The sequence below is a fragment of the Aspergillus mulundensis genome (genome assembly GCF_003369625.1).
Source record: "Aspergillus mulundensis strain DSM 5745 chromosome Unknown scaffold_0, whole genome shotgun sequence".
Classification (NCBI taxonomy): Eukaryota; Fungi; Ascomycota; class Eurotiomycetes; order Eurotiales; family Aspergillaceae; genus Aspergillus; species Aspergillus mulundensis.
Window position 1 is genome coordinate 4639759 of NW_020797888.1, and position 17486 is coordinate 4657244.

The 17486-nt window shown below is 43.4% G+C and overlaps 3 protein-coding genes across 3 annotated transcripts; 1 reads left to right on the plus strand and 2 right to left on the minus strand.

Annotated features, from left to right (window-relative positions):
* Nucleotides 1–2052: 2052 nt before the first annotated feature.
* DSM5745_01273 (inorganic phosphate transporter) lies at nt 2053–4560 on the plus strand (the record flags this gene model as incomplete). The annotated part of the gene is made up of 4 exons (XM_026743289.1): nt 2053–2512; nt 2607–2714; nt 2773–4203; nt 4271–4560. 4 exons carry the CDS (start codon nt 2053–2055, stop codon nt 4558–4560), a joined length of 2289 nt encoding a protein of 762 aa, XP_026609134.1.
* A 1747-nt stretch (nt 4561–6307) lies between these two features.
* On the minus strand, nt 6308–8821 carry DSM5745_01274 (uncharacterized protein; the record flags this gene model as incomplete). The annotated part of the gene is made up of 1 exon (XM_026743290.1): nt 6308–8821. One exon carries the CDS (start codon nt 8819–8821, stop codon nt 6308–6310), a length of 2514 nt encoding a protein of 837 aa, XP_026609135.1.
* A 6888-nt stretch (nt 8822–15709) lies between these two features.
* On the minus strand, nt 15710–16591 carry DSM5745_01275 (uncharacterized protein; the record flags this gene model as incomplete). Its single annotated transcript, XM_026743291.1, has 1 exon — nt 15710–16591. The coding sequence occupies one exon, from the start codon at nt 16589–16591 to the stop codon at nt 15710–15712; it is 882 nt and encodes a 293-aa protein (XP_026609136.1).
* Between the last annotated feature and the right edge of the window lie 895 nt (nt 16592–17486).

The window sequence follows — 17486 nt, forward strand, 5'->3', positions numbered from 1 at the left end:
TTTCAGGAATCAGAGGAATCGGTACTACTCGAGGGTCTCTCAGCTTCCGCCATCAGTTGTCTGTTTGCCCATCAGCCGAAACGGCACTTGGACGACGAATGACCCAGCGACAAAGACAGAATCCAACGAGAGACAACAATGATGAGTCCTAAGCCTCGAGTGCGGGAAGGATTGTACTCCGCTACCTAAATACCCACGGAAGACTGAATTTAAGCGGCGCCCACAGCACTTTCCAGCGTCCCACTCTACCTCACCCAGCTGGCGCATATGCTGTCGTGGAAAATTCATCAAGGAACCGCTCGCTGGGCGAAGCACTACACCAGCACTGCGAGCACTCTCCTATACGACCAGTTCACAGGGTGTCTTCCAGTGCCGTGGGAGAGCCGCTGAAGGTGAAGGAGCCCGAGCTGCTCGGACTTGTTCCGTCAGCGCGAAACGACCCCAGGACTACTTTGTTCCTGGTAAAAGTGAGGATTCCTAGCGTCGTTACTTCAATCGGCCTTGTTCAACAAGAAGGGGAAGGGGAACGGGCAGGGATGTGCAGAGATGGCGGGGCGACTTCCAAGCCATCCGACGAAGTCTTCGAATCGATTAGGTGTACCGTGTGCGACGTCGCCTCTCTCTCCTGCGCTTCTTGGGCTGAAGCACGACGCACCTGGGCGAAAACAAACCAGCGACTGCCTACTTCGCCGCCAATCTTGTTGTCAACTGTCAGCATATCCTGAGCGATCGGGCATCCACGGTTCGGGCTCCAGCCGTGGCATCGTGCAAGTGGATTTCGGAGGATTGTACGGAGTACTTAAGGCAGTATCTCCATTGCTCCAGCTTCCACCGTCGGCAATCTAGAGATGGCCGGATGTGACGGGACGGTATCGATTCGAAGCAAAGTTCCTGTGGATTTATTATCTCCTACCCAGTCTCGACGTGGATTACCGATTTGAAGAACGTGCCAAGGAGATTGAGAAGATTGTTTGTAAAGGGAAAACACCTATGAGCAGAATAGACCAAATTGGGTATGGGTTCGTGCTCAGGCAGTTTATCGGTGGCGGTGATATTATTGTCAGTCTGGCGAGCACGTTATGGGTCGACGATGGGGACGAAAGAGCCGGCACTTTTGGACGGATATACAGGTGAGTGAGGCGTTGGATGGAACTGGAGTTTGTGTTTTGAGCTAGAGGCAAAGCATGACGGTCTCAGCGGCCTATATAACGTTTTCTCGGAGTAGGGCAATTCACTGACCAAGCCAATTAGGGTCACGACGGCGGACCTCGATATGTAGCAGCGGCCTTATACATTGTCGGTGGTGTCGATGAGGATGAACGTTCACTTACCCACGCAGCCTGTCTTTCCAAATCAGCCGCGTAACGGCCGAGTCCTCTCGGGGTTCGCAAACTCGCCCTAAAGCATAGGAAAGGTATGTCCGCAGGCGATGCATGAAGCGGCGTTCTGAGACCGAGAACATGATTGAGCTGCTGGGACACCGTGATATGGATAAAAGACGGCCGAGATGTCTAGGACTATGCCGCGAACGAGTGCGATTCTGCTACCGAGGGCTCGGCCTTTGCGAGACTTAGGAGGCAACCTCGGTGCAGTCACCTGCAGTCACCTGTAGTGCCACCATGCAGTTGCCCGGCGTCTTCAACAGCTTGCGTTAGTCAGGCCGGGCTGCGGGCGCTGCAAGGGTCGCGTATCGGGCCCGATGCCCTTGCTTCGACTCCTTCGAGTCCCACTGCAGCCATCGTTCCACTGCAGCCGTCCGACCACGTTGTGTCGTCTGTCGCGCGTGGCGACTGTCTCAGCTCCGAGCGTGGGGCCCGATACGAGTGCCACCGGGTCAGGGATGCCGTGGTGTGGCTTGTCGATAGAAGAGGGATCCTCGCGTGCGGGTTCGATTGGCATCGAGAGAAAGCAGGGTCTGGCATGTCATCTTAACCGAGGGATGTAAGCAGGCGTGTATGTGGTGCTACACTGAGAATGATGCTGACATTTAGCACCTAGTTAGTATATGATAACTTCCATCTAGTCTGGGATTCGATCGGAAATGAGTCTGAAATGGACCAGACGTCCGGTCTCCGTCGCGGACATTTCCAATCCAGTCGGGCAAGCACACACGTGCCCTCTTTCGCAGGACGACGAGTCAAGCACTGTCAAGAGAAGTCAAGGCAAGTCAAGGCTGGTCAAGCGTCAGTCAAGGCTGCTCGCAATCGAGACCCCGGCCAGCCAATGCGAATGAACGGCGGCGGCCCCACCACGTGCGGAGGGGCGGCCGGGGCATTGGCCGCCACCGGAACCTTAAGGAGCCCTAAGCGGCCTGCCCAGACTATGCCAAGCGCTAAGCCATGGCTCCTGCCCAGATATGCTTTCGGGCTGGGCGAATCGCAGCCGTGGCAGGCCAAACGTGCTGCAGTGACAGATGTCGCGCAGTCTTCTGGAAGGAGGGCCCGGAGACGCCGTCCAGCTCATGCTGCTGTCAGGCCGGTCTCACCAGCGCTCTGCAACATCCCATCCACACGTGGGCGTCCTCGATGCCAGGTTTAAAAGCTCAACCCCTCCTGTTTCTGTCCGACTTTCATCCTGGTCAGACAAGACAAGAAACTGAAATCCAGCCTCAAAGATCAGAGAGTTCACCGTCAAGATGGTGCTCCACGAGTACACCTACATCTTCGCCATCGGCACCATCTTTGCCATGCTCGATGCATACAACAACGGTGCCAGTACGTCTTCCTACCCCACTATCCCTTGATTCCCTCAATTCCATTCTAACAGCAGCAGACGATGTCGCCAACTCCTGGGCCACCAGTGTTTCCTCCCGCTCCATCTCCTACCGTCAAGCCATGGTCTTCGGCACCATCTTCGAGTTCCTGGGCGCCGTGACCGTCGGGGCCCGCACCGCCGACACAATCAAGAACGGCATCATCCCCCCCGAGGCATTTGAAGGCAATGCCGGTGTTCAGATGCTGGCCTTTGCCTGCGCCCTCGCCGCCGCTTCATCCTGGGTGATGTGGTGTACCCGTCACTCCACCCACGTCTCGTCCACCTACTCGCTTGTCTCGGCCATCGCTGGTGTTGGCGTTGCTACGGCCGGTGCATCCTCCGTGCAATGGGGCTGGAACAAGGGCAGCGGACTCGGCGCCATCTTCGCTGGCCTTGGAATGGCACCCGCTATCTCGGGCTGCTTCGGCGCAATCATCTTCCTGCTGATCAAATTCGTCGTGCACGTGCGCTCCAACCCAGTCCCCTGGTCCGTCTGGACAGCCCCTTTCTTCTTCCTCATCGCCGGCACAATCTGCTGCCTGTCCATCGTGTACAAGGGCTCGCCCAACCTTGGCCTCTCCAAGAAACCCACCGGCTGGATCGTCGGCGTGACGCTCGGAACCGGCGGCGCCGTCTGCCTTCTTTCAGCGCTGTTCTTCGTTCCCTTCGCCCACGCCCGCGTCATAAAGAAAGACCACACCCTCAAGTGGTGGCAGTTCATCTACGGCCCGCTCCTCTTCTCCCGCCCCGCCCCCGCCGACTCAGCAGGTGAAATCGCGGCAAAGGTCCCCAACTACGCCGTCATGCAAGACGACGACCTGCCCAGCCCCGGCTCCCCCGAAACCCTCGTCGACGAGCCACTCCCACCCGCCGCCAAGTCCGAGAAGAACAACACCTCCGCCTCCGCCGCCGAAGCCCAGCTCGACTACAAGGAGCTCGTCGCCCGGGGCCAAGAGCGCTTCCACGCGAAGCTCCGTCGCGGCCGCGGCCCTCTCGCCTGGGCCATGCGCACGCTCCACGAGAACCCCATGGGCTCCGGCGAGATCTACGAGCTGCACAACATTAAGATCCTGCTTAAGCGCATCCCGGCTATGGTTACGGTTGGTCTGCTGTACGGTCTGCACTACGACATCCACGCCGCGCAGTCCGGTGTCCATGGGACTCCTGAGGGGGCGCGCATGGAGCGCGTATACTCGCACGCGAAGAAGTACCCCAACGAAGTCGAGCACACGTATTCCTTCGTCCAGATTCTGACGGCGTGCACGGCGTCGTTCGCGCACGGCGCCAACGATATCGGTAACTCGGTTGGGCCTTGGGCTGTGCTGTACTCCGCTTGGACAACCGGCAAGGCAAGCGAGAGCAAGGCCGAGGTTCCGGTGTGGCAGCTGGCTGTCCTGGCGATTATGATTTCGATCGGCCTCATTACGTACGGGTACAATATTATGAAGGGTATGTTCTTCTCAATGCACCCCCCTATCCACATAAGAAAGAACGACGCTAACTTGGATGTTTACAGTCATGGGCAACAAAATAACCTACCACTCCCCCTCCCGCGGGTGCTCCATGGAACTCGGCGCCGCCATCACGGTCCTCGTCTTCTCCCAGTACAAGCTTCCCGTCTCAACGTCCATGTGCATCACCGGCGCGACGATCGGCGTCGGTCTGTGCAATGGAACGCTTAAGGCCGTGAACTGGCAACGGGTTGGACTGCTGGGGCTCGGATGGATCATGACGATTCCGATTGCGGGGACGCTGGCGGGGTGTCTTATGGGGTTGATTCTTAATGCGCCGCATTTCGGGTCCTAGTGTTTTTCTTTTCATGTATGTTTAGATTTATGATGGTATGCAGACTGGCTAGGGCTAGTTCTGCTTTGTGCCCTAGGTACGGGGTTTTTATTTGATACCTAGCGACAAAATTTAATGAACGCAGACTATCATGTGGTTAATTCAACCTTGATCTTCATCTATGGTCGAGGTTCGTTTCGTTCTAACCAGTAGGTACCGTTTCTCTTCTTCTGTTTTACGTTTCTGAATTCCCGCCCAGGGCTTCGGCATCCTCCGGTGCGTATTATTTTCAACTTCAGTAGGACTGGAGCATAGGGAAAGATTTGCTACGCTAACTCTGCCTCATTGCCTGTTGGTTCTCTTTACCTTCTGACGGACGCCGTCTTAGCGAGCTTTGGATCAACGGGTCGAGGTTTTTGTAGTAGGTAGGTATAGTATGCGCCAGCGCCTTTACATGAACGTGCGTTAGTACCCGTTTCGGCCGAGTACGATGATCCTAGAGGGTCCTCTCGTCCCTCTACGCAATGCCCATCTGCGATGGACAGATTCCGCCTTGACTTTCGCTACCATCCATCCATCCATAGTAGCCCTAGGCTGTTCCGGACGTCCCGCCTCAGGCTCTGGCGGCCACTCTGCGGTCCTGGGCGCTTTCCCCACGGCTCAACTCGTTAAGACCAAAAGCGCGAAGACCGCGTCGATCTCGCCCTCGCCGCCGTACGGGAGAGGCCCAAAGACAAAGACACGCCGGCAAGCGCATCCGCATCCGCATCCGCATCCGCATCCCGCCCGACGACGTCTCGAGCGCGCTTCCACCTCTTCTCCAGCGCATACTACGACTACTTCTGCGAAGAGGAGACCTTCACCGCGAACGACACGAAGACGCTCACATCCTACGCTGAGGCCGATCGGTACGGGGACGACCTGGCCAGCGGGGAGCTTGTGCTCGAGCCGCATGGGACCCTCACGCTGTGCCCGTTTGAGCTGCGGCGGTATGCGACCGTGAACCTGGTTGCCGTGAACACGGAGGAGAACCAGGAGCTTGAGCCGATGTTCTTTGGGGATGGGTGTATGCGGGTCGCGCTTGATGTGGAGGTGCTGGATGGGGAGTATGCGGATTATGCGAGGGGGCCGAGTTCGAGGGGGCGGTGGGTGGTGTTTTCGGGGATGGTTGATGTTGGTGTATAGTGGGATGTATGGATCTAGATGGGTAGGAGGGGGAGGTGCAGCAATGGGGCAGCGTAGCCCTCCGTGACGCCTCTGCACTAGGGTAGGTAGGGTTGTAGAGAACAGCTCAGCCATAACCTCATGCGTGTGAGATGCTAACGCTGAGCCAGGCATCAGAAGCTACCATATGGTCCACGGGTAGATAAGCTGCTGACAGTACTCCTTCCCCAGGGTCTTTTCTCGAATCCCCCCGTCAGAAGGCTGTGCAAGTGCCCTACCCAGGCTACCACACTTCACATCTACAGTACCCCAATTAATTGGTATGATGTGGTGGTAGTGGTACAGCGACCTCAGTGTCCAGCCGCTCGAAGGCGTACCCGAATGTATGTACCTCGGGCTACCGGCCAGTAAGCCCAATGAGGGCAGTGTACTATACTCAAAGCATGAAGTTCAAGCTCCGATGCCTTAGCAACAAGATCTGTGTCGATAGTCAAATGCAATGGGTTCGGGTTCACGGCGACCGTCTTGAGAGCACAGGGTAGGTACTTTATGCAGCGGATTTCTTTCAGTACGTGCGCGTTTACTACTGAGCCAGCCACCTTATCTATACTTGCATGGGCAGAGTCAGCATCTCGCCCTTCCTCATCTTCTTCACCTTATACTGCACTTCCCCAACACCCTCCCGCCTATCCCTAGGAACCGGAACCTCAACCTCGCCCTCAAACCCAAGACTAACCCTAACCACCCCATCACCCCAAGAAACCCTAACCGCCCTGGCCTCACCCCCAACCCCAACATTAACCACCGCCTCCCCGCTCTCCCCCCAAATCCCAACCCTGGGCTCAAATCTCACACGCCTATACCCGGGAGCTACCGGCCTAACCCCCACAACATCAACAACCGCATCGTAAATCGGCACACAGCTCCACCCATGACAGTCACTCCGCGGCATCGCAGCGCTCTCCGCCCACGTCGTCAAATTCATGTTCACCATATCGCTCCACGGCCGCAGCAAGACATCTCTCAGTCCATCGTATACCCCGACCATGGCAGCGGCTTCGAGAATGTAGAACGAGTGCGCGTAGGAGCACTTGACGTACCCCGAATTCGTGGACGGGTGGAGGGCTTGCCGGAGGAGGGTCATCGCGCGGGAACCGGTGACGGCACCGGAGAGAACGGACAGGACCGCGACGTGCTGGCTTTTTTCGGATATGGGTGAGTCGGGCCCGTCGAGTAGGGCCTCCTGGCCGTTTGAATCCGTGCGCAGGCAGTGCCGGGTTACGGCGTCGTTGACCCTCCTCGCTCTTTCTCGATATTCATCTGCGATTCCGGGTCGTCCCACAAACTCATTCACATCCGCCGCTTTCTGCAGTGCGTATGCGTAGAAAAGGCTATTGTAGCTTGCGATCCCGGTTCTTCGATACGCCGGCGGCACAGCAAGGCCCTTGAAATCCCCTCCCGGCCCGAGAGAAGACCACTCCGCCGTCCAGTCGACAAATGGCCAGACGTCATCTGAGCTCTCATCGAACCGTCCGACCATTCCTTCGCCGATTCCTGACATCTGAATCGCAGAATCAAAGTAATTCAGCACACCGTCAATCCCGCCCAGGAACTTTTTCACAAACCGCTTCCCCTCATGTGTATCCGCAGCAGTAGCGTACATAACCCAATCGTACACCATGAGCACCCAAGAAAGCGAGAAGACGGGGATATTTATCCCAGGAAAGGGCGTGGGGAAATGCGTCTCGACAAGGCCGTCGGATTGCCGGCGGGAGGCATGGAACTCGTTTATTGTCTTTCTTGCTAATCTGTCGTCCGAGGAGAGCTGGTAGCTGTATAACATTTGCAGACGAGAATCGAACGCGAACTGGTTCTGCTCGTAGAAGGGGCAGTCGGTGAATGTTTCTTGCATGCAGTTGAGGAGGGTACTCAGGCTGATTTTCCATTTGCGGGTTTCGAGAGATGGTAATGTTAAGAGGGGGAGGGTTGTGCTTATATTCAGAGGATAGTGGGTTCGGCGGTAGCTTATCCCTGTGAGTTTGAGGGGCGTTGAGGAGGTGCGGACTGAGAGCTGGATGTAGCGGAATGTGCGGAACCAGTACGGCTCATACACGCCTTCTTCTTCGGTCGAATTCGAGTTGATGGTGTAGGTATCCTCCGGTCCAACCAATATACCATTCGTATCAGCGCGGTCGCCCTTATTCCGCGCAAAGGGGTTCGGGTTTCCATTTGGTGGCGGGTACTCGAAGCACTCTGCGCAGCGGATTGTTATGGTTGACCCTGCACCTCCCTTGAATTTGAACTCCAGGAACGCCGTGATGAGTTCCTCGTTTTCCAGAATCACGGTCGCGGTTGTATCCGTCGGGATTTCCACAATCCCATCATTCAATATCAGATCCTCCCAGTCTGGTTGGTCGTGAGACGGCTCAGGCTTGATTACACCGCAGAAACGCCCCTCAGCCTCCGGAAACAGCGGGATAGACCTAGGCACAAGCCTCCACGGTTCTAAGATGGGCAACATGGGCGTCTTAACAGTGGCCCTCTCAGCGTCAAACCAAGCCGCGTCGTCGTAATCGGCATCAAGCCAGTTCCCAACTTCCACATCCCCACTGACCTCCTCATTAATCTGCATAAATGGCGGCCCCAGCGCCCGATTCCACTCGGCACTCGGCTTGATGCGGACGCTGTCATCAGGCACACATTTCCACCCAGAACCCGACACTGTCGAGATCCCTAGAGAGTCCGTAGTATCGTGCAGGATGAATCCCCCAATTGGCCCCCTCGCCATGCCCATATTCCCCTCCTTTGCTGGGGAGTATCGTAATACCTTCGCAGCCAGAACATTCGTTTCTTGCCGCAGAAACGGCGCGATGTCGATTGTTTCGTGATTCCATTCATCGAGATACGACTTCGCCGGACCGAAGAGGAGTCGTCGGCCGTTGAGGAATAAGATATACCGTGTATCCGCCGAGACGTGGATAAGGGCTTTTTCAAGGGGTGTAGAGGGAGTGAAGGTCTTCCGGAAGAGCACGATTCGCCCTGTGGAGTGGCGCTCGGTGAATGTGGGGGTTGTAGACGGGAGCCAGAGCCATGGTGTTGTTGATGTCCACGGGAGCATAGTGGTTATCTGATGTGTGTGAGGTGGTGAGGCTAGTTGAGTAAGGCTGGCTTGGCTTGCTGAGGCGTGATATAAGTATGAGGTGAGGTGAGTATTTGTAGGCCGATGTCGGATATCCCGGCTGAGCTCACAGTGTGGGGGACTGTGGGGGGCGGGTAGCTGGAGAACATCATGATAACAAAGATGTTGGGTCCCAAGTAGCTATCTCGGGGTATGAGTGGCCGATGTCATCTGTACGGTAGGACGAAGTAGTCTATCAAATATCGAACTCGCAGCCTACAGTCAGTCAGCTAAGTATCGTGCCTGCAGATGGTTGAAAACCTAAGAGGCAATTATCCCCATACACCATGAGAATGGGGGTGCCAACCTCTTTTCGTAGAAATTCGTAGTCCGAGCATCAGATTGTGTTGTCTGCATTTGTGCTTTGTATATTGATCTGATGCAGTTCGAGTTATTGTTGAACGTTCATTGATCGCGGGTAAGGGTGTGAGTCGTGTCGGATATCCCGAGACAGCAGGTGAGAGTCAGATCCATCAACCAACGTTCCTAACTTGCCGTTTCATGACTCGGTATAATGCCACCCGAAGTAGTACAAGCGCCATAATGAAGTAAGACAAACGAGTGTATGGTATCCAGCAGGCCGAATCTAGTCTAGGCCATGTATATAAACAAGGAAAATGCAGTTATGCAATGGGACGAAGATAAGTATATACAACGAAAGTCCAGACGCGTCCAGCGCTATACACTTCCCACGCGATAAGACCGCTCAGGCGTGGACAAACCCTCTAACAACATCCTCGTCCAGCCCCACCTTTACAACTCTCAGCAATCTAGGGGTACCTTTAAATAAGGGCTCTAAATACTTTAAAACTATTATAAATATATATTTTTATTATTTTAATTTTATTTTTAACCTTTTTTCCCCTTTTTTATTACTTTTTATAGTATAATAGCTAAAACTAAGATATATATTTTTAACTAGCTTATAAATATTAATTTAGCTAACTTTACATGGTTATAAAACCCCCTATTTTTTTTTAACCTTTATATTATAAAAAGGTAAAAGGGAAAAAAGCCCTAGTAAGCTTATTTTTTTTTTATTATTAAAAATAATAATATATTAACTTTTTAACCTAGCCTGGTTATAAAGGCCCTTTATAATTAACTTAATAAGTAAAAGTACTAGGCATATATTAAATATAAAATTTTTATAAGCTTTATAATTATTATTAATAACTTTATAGCTAGGTAAAAAACTTAGGATTAAAAAGCCTTTACTTATAATATTTATAATAAATTTATATACTTTATTTTTTTAAAAAGTTATATTAATATTAATAATATTAATTATAATCCCCTGCGGGTATATAATTAGCTTATTATTATAATAATTTTTAGTAAGACTATTACCTAGGGGGGAATAAATTTAACCCTTAAAAATTTAAGGGCTTAGCCTACCTTTTTTAAAGTAGGTTTTTTTACCTTAACTAACGCTACCTTAGGCAAGGCACCCTTAATTATTAAGTTAGGCACCTTAGTAACTTAATTAATATATAATAACTTTATTATAGCCTTAACCACGCGTAATAATTATAAAATACTAATTACCTTTTTTAGTAATAAGTTAATAACATGCCTAAAAATATATATTATTTAGCAAGCCCTTATTAAGTGCATGTTAAAATTAATTATAATTATAGCTATTCTTAAAATTAATACCACTTATATAAGCTAGGCTATTATTTTTAATAACCTTTTTATTAAAAATTTTTTAATAATTAATAAAATAATTAATATAATTTATTATACCCTAGGTATTATTAATATATATATTTTTTAAAAATAATATAATTACATGGTGCAAGAAGTGCCTAGCATTATTAAAGTATATAATAATAATAAAATAAATATTATTAAGTTAATTTAAAATAAAGTTATAGCCTAAACTAGACTAAAGCTAGTTAAGCTTATTTTTTTAAAATATAGGCCTAATTCTAGCACTAGATAAATTACTTAAATAATATTTTTTTTAAAGTAGCCTAAGGCCTTTACTTTATTTAACTAAAGTAAGTACTACTAACTTATTAAAAAATACTAGCTAGTTTTATAATATAATCCTAGTTATTAAAAGTACTACTACCTAGCATAATATAACCGCGTAATATACTATATATAATATAATATAATAACCGTGGATTACCTAGGTTTTAATAACCCTAATTATAAAAACCTTATATATTATATAAACTACTTAAGTTTATAGCTAATAAAATATAATAACTATCTAGCAGCCCCTAAGTATAAAAATAAAATATTAATTTACTTATTTAAAAAAAACTTAATAATATATATTATTATAGCGCCTGTTAATACTAGAATATATATACCTAAGTTAATACTAATACCTAGCTTTAGGCTAAAATTAAATAAGCTTTATTTTAAAAAAATCCTTAAAAATATGTAGCAAAAAAACCTAAGGTAAATAAATAAGGCTTTATAATAATTACTAACCACTATATTTTATGATTTAATACTTATACTAAAAATTAAAATTTTAAATAGATTTTTATTAAATTAATTTAACTTACTTTAATTAACACAGGCACGCCTTTCTTACCCCAGGTAATAAAGGTTAATACTAAATCTTTTTTTAAGCTTTAATAATAAAATATTAAAAAAAAAACCGCGGTAATTACCGCTATAATAATATTTAATAATAATAAGATTTTACTATTTACTAGGTAAATATAAATAAATTTATACTTAATTATATTATAATTTTATAACTAGCTTATAAGTAAAACTATAATATTACCTATATTTAAAAGCCCTAAACCACTATAAGCATAAAAACCTAAAATTATCTAGTATATAAGTACTACGCGCTAGTAAATACTTAAAATAACTATAAAAATTAATTAAAAAAGCACCCTAAAATACTTATTTATATTTATAAAGGGGGAGCGCGGCGCGCCAAATAATATTACCTAATATAAAATTAAAATATATTATAACTTATAGTAAATAATATTAAAGTCCTAAATATATATTAAAAATTAACTATTTATAAAATAATTAATTATCTAGTTATACTAATCCCTACCCTAAACTATATAATAAATAAGGATTTTAATATTATTTATAACACCTTTAAGCCTAAAGCAAATAACTTACACTATAGTAGTAAAATTATTAAATAAGCTAGTAATAATAATATTAGCTATATTAATAAGCTAGGCATGGCCATGCATAAAGCTAGCTATGTTTTTAACTTAACCTTTTTAAATATTTTATTTACCCGCACGCTGGTAATATTTAAATTATATAATAATTTTAATTATTAAACTTTAGTTACTATAATACTAGGGCATAAAAAAAACACTAAAATAATATTATTATAATATATTAAATTATAAGCTTAAGCGCCTAGCTAGGCTAATAAAAAATAAGATAATATTTCTTTTTTAGCCTAGGGAACTTAGGGATATAAAAACACTAAATTAATATATTAAATTTTTTAGTAATATTATTATAAAAGCTATATAAGTAATTAATAAATACCCTAACCTAGGGAGCCATAACGCCCCCTAGTAATTAACTAAATATATAAAAAATTATTAAGCTTAGGTAATAAACCTTACCCTAAAATAAAAAAAGTAGTTCCTGGCTATAGTCTATAAAACTAAACATGTGTACTAAACTAAGATAATTAATAGTATTAAAAATAACTAAAAACTATATTAAATAATAATATAATATAAGCTAAAGCCTAGGCTTAAGGCTCCCCTATTATTAATAAATAATAAAATAATTAAAAACACGCGGGAAAAAATTAATATTTTAAAAAAGGTAATACTAAAGTACTTTAATATAAATAATAATTTAAATTTTAATCCCCTAGCACCGGAGCACTAGCAAGAAAATAAGTATTTTTATTAATTAAAAAAGATTTTATTAAAAAAGGTTAAAAAAATATTATTAATATAAGTAGCACCTTTTTTAAAGTAAACTAAGTAATAATTTATATTTTAAAGGCCTATTAAGTATATATTAGGCAGGCTATATATAGGCTATATAACTAATATTTATAGCTAAAATATTTTTTTTACCGTGAAAGCTTATAAAGGTAGTAATATTTTTAAAAAATAATAAAAAAAATAAGTTTTTATTTTAATCTTAGCGCCCTATAGCACTACTCTTGGTATTAAAAAAGAAACTTAAATAAATTATAGCATGCTATGTTACCTTTACTATATTAATATAAAAAATATTAAGCTTATAATAATATAGTACTTTACCTAAGTGCTTGGCTATAAACTTAATAACTTTTTTTACCTATAATATAAAAATAGCACTTTTATAAAACCAGGAGGTTACTATAATTATTATAAATATTTTAGGTGCCTTTAATATTATTTTATTATAATACTTATTTTAATAAATAATAAAGCAAGGCTGGCCTTATATACTCTTAGCCTTAATTATAAATTTTTTAATAAATAAAGCACAAAAGTATGCCTAAAGTTTATTATAATAATAATATATTTAATATACTATAATATACTATAAGGCTTGCCCCTTTTTTTAATATTATTTTTATTATATATTACTAAGCTATTACTAGTAAACCTAATTTTATACTTTAATTATATAAATAATTTTTACCTAAGCCATGCAAGTAACTTTCTTTATATAAATTATAAGCTTTTAATAAAAAATATTTATGGTATACTAGCTTAAAAAAAGTAAAATAAAATAATTTTTATACTTAAAAAATTAAAAATACTATATATTACCTAAAAGCAGCACGGCAAGTTACCCTTATTAATAGTTAATAATTAATTAATAATTACCTTAATTATTATAATATTAGGCTAGAAACAGCCTGCGCTACGCTGGCTAGGTATTTTTTTTAATAAATAACTTTTTTAATATTAATATATTATTAAGTAAGTAGTTAAAGCCCGCGTGGTAATATAATATATTTATAACCTAATATATATAATATATAGCTTACTTATAAACTCTTTTTATAAAATAATTATTACTTATATTATTTTTAGCTTATTATATAATATTAAGGCATGATATAATAATAAAACTAAGCCTAAAAACATGCATAAGACTTAAAGGTTAACGCCTAACTAGGCTAGTATATTAAAATAATTAAAAAAACCCTGGCTTTAGCCACATGTAATATACTTCTAATTTTTTATATAATACTTATAATAACCCTTTTTAAAAATACTAAACTTTTTTTTATAATAATAATATTAAAAAAAGCTTAATTATAATTTACCCTAAGGCTTTAATTAATAAATAACTAAAATTTACTAGTAGCGCGGGTAATACTATTAAAAATTTTATAAAAATAAGGCGCTGGCTCGCGTTAAAAGCCTAAAATTAAAATATAAATTATAAGGGTACTTTTTTTAAATATCCTAAGGCTAGTCCTAGCTTACTTTTATTACTTTTAAAAATACTTAAAAAATCTTACTAGGGGCAAGGCTAAGAAGCTAGCTATAAAAAAGTTTAAATAATAATAGTAAGTATTATTAATAATAAAGGTAATAATTTTTAATAATAATTTTAAATAAATATACTAGGGCATGTATTATATAGGTTATAATTATATAATATATTATAAATAACACCTTTAAATATAAAAACTATTAGCTATTAATACCTAGTTTTATATTTATAATACTAAGGCTATTAATATATTTTAAAAACTAAAGGTAATAATTAAAAAACTTTTTAAGGCTTTTATTTACTAGCTTTATATTAATAATACCTTAATAATTTAATACATGCACGGGTAGCCCTTGCTATTTTTTAATTAAGCTTTTTAAATATTATATTAGCTTATAAACTAGTATATAATTTACCTATAATAATTTTTTAATTATATAAATATTAATAATAATAAGCTAGCTAATAAATTAATTAATAAAGCAGCCTTTATAAAAGTATAACTTTTAAATACTAACTTTTTTAAGGTATAGCCTATTACAAGCGGGATATATAACCTATATAAATAAATATATTAAATTATTTAAGCTAAGTAGTAAAATAGTGCTTTTATAAAATTATTAACCTAGTATAAATAATAGCTTATAAAACTAAAGCCTTATTAAGTTAAATTATAGCCTAAACTTATATTAAAATACTTAATTTTATATTACTAGCTAGTATTAAGGTTATTATATAATAATTTTAAGTAATATTATAAATATTTTTAATATAAAAATATAAAAATTACTTATTTTTATAAAAGAAGCAAAAGCCCTAAATACCTAGTTTTTTATTATTACTTTTAATAATAATTTTAATAATAGCCCTAGCGCCCTATAATATTATTAATAATTAAAATTAAGGTTTTGAAGTACCTTTACAAACTAAAGCCTAAAAACTTTATATTTTTATTAAAAATTATAAACTTTTATAAGTTTATTTATTCTTGCTAGGGCTTCCCGCGCCTTAATTTTATAAAAATTATTTAACCTAGTACTAAATAGTTTTATTCCTTTTTATTTTATTATATTTTTTTTTTTTTTATTTTATACTTTTTTTAATATAACTAGCTTTAGCTTATATATTTTTTTTATAACTAGGGCTGGCCCCTGCATTTTATAATATTTAAATTATTAAGTATATAATAAATAACACCTGCCAGTGGCTATATATTAAAATAATAAGTAAAAAATAAGTACCTAGCCCATAAGCTTTAGCAAGAGTTGCCCTTTAAAATTAAAAGCCTTTTATATATAAATTATTTAAATAGGCTACTTACCCTGTAGCGGCACGCCCTTATACCCCAAGGGAGGTCTAGAACGGTAAGCATACGCCTAGCAATCCCCGGGGCGTTAAATATCACTACTACTACTACTACCTCGTCCAGCCCGTTGAATGCGACGGCGTCAGGCCCTCCCCCTGCAAACACGTGCACGTGTCTCGACCAGCCTGACTATTCTCAGTCGACGGCAGCCCCGCATTCTTCAGCGGCGCCTCAAGCAACTCGACAAGGTTATTCAGAACGGAGAACTCAATCTTGAGCTTGACGCTCTGGGCAAAAATGCCGTACTGGATTCCCGCGCCCCGGTACCACTGCCCAATGTGCCACTTCGTAGTGCACAGCGGGAAGATCGCGATGAGGTCCAATAGCACGACGGCCACGTTGACGGCGATCAGATGGCACAGGACCTTGCGGCCTGCGCGTCCTTTCAGCGACATGATTGGTTTGAGCTGGCGGAGTGATTCGTAGATGTAGATTCCGCAGATGAGGAGTTCGCGGCCGATCGAGCCGAGCGATGTGTAGCGTTCGTTGAAGCGCTCCAGGGTGGTGCCGAAGAAGCGAGGATCTCCGGCGGCTGCACCCATTAGGAGAGTGACTGATGGGATGTAAATGAAAAAAGAGCTTATGATGATGAGCCAGAACACGAATTTGACAATGCGCCCTCTTGTGATGAGGTATAAGCGCGAGTATAGGACCAGGGCGGTGGAAACGAGAATGGCGGGATCAACCAAAGCGGTGCCGATGCCAAAGGCTAAGGGCTTGATGGCTTGAGCGGTCGCAAAGGTCGCAATGACCATGAAGGCGCCGACGGAGAGATTTGCTATCGAGATGCTCCAGAAGTAGAGGCCCTGCCAGCGTTTGAAATAATCGAGAATCCAGCAGAAAAGCTCCATCGTGTTGTATGCGGTGATGGCAAGGAAAGATACGCTGACCAAGAAATAAACGTCATGATCGGGATCCTTGCCTGGATCCATAACGAGTGTATGAATGAAGGCATTGTCAACATAGACGATGGAGAAGAAGGGGCCTGGAATGGTGATATAGGCCTTCGATGAGACCCAGCTGGAGGTACAAATCACTGCGATTGGCGGATATTGGAAAGCCGACCTGGATCAGGGTGATTTACGCAGGATCGACAACGTGCGAGCTATCGAGCCTCATATAGACACGGATCACCCTTTTCGAGTCACGTCGGGCCGATTCTGCCAGTAAACGGCCACTCTGTGCGGCAGTTGTATGGCCCGCTGTTTTGTGTTGATTGATATGGCTGCACTCAAGACACGAGCTTCCAACCCAGGATGCTCTCAGCCGAGGAAGCCATCAAGCTAGGAGACGTCAGAAAATGAGTGGTGTGCCGAAAGTGATAGATGTTGAGATGCCAGGGGCCAATCCTCTGCCGAGACCAGAACAAAGAAAGTCAAAAACGCCTATCGTCACAGGATCCTCGGATTGGCTGACTTTTGAGTTCCTAGGAACCATTTCGACCAAAGAGAAAATGATATTTGCGTTGGCGTTCTCGTCCGCGCTGGAATTGGACAGCCCGTGTTCGACTCTGTCCGGGCATGGGTCCCTGCCCTGAACCAGGTTTTGTGCCGCGCTCGACATATATACTGACTCCCCCTGCCCAGAACTGTAGCACTCATCAATCAATTTGAAGCCATCCTTTAGGCGACTGTAAAGCGCTTTGCCGATTTTCGCATCGACGAGTCGACGACCAGCCATCTCATTACTCGTTAAGGTTCTCACGCACCATAATGGGCTAACCGTGCGCCCCCGCTGGCAGCTGTGATCACCAACTAGGCGCGCTGACTATCGGCCGGATCCTTGACTCCGGTAAACCTCCACCTGAATGGGAAGAGGCTGCATTAA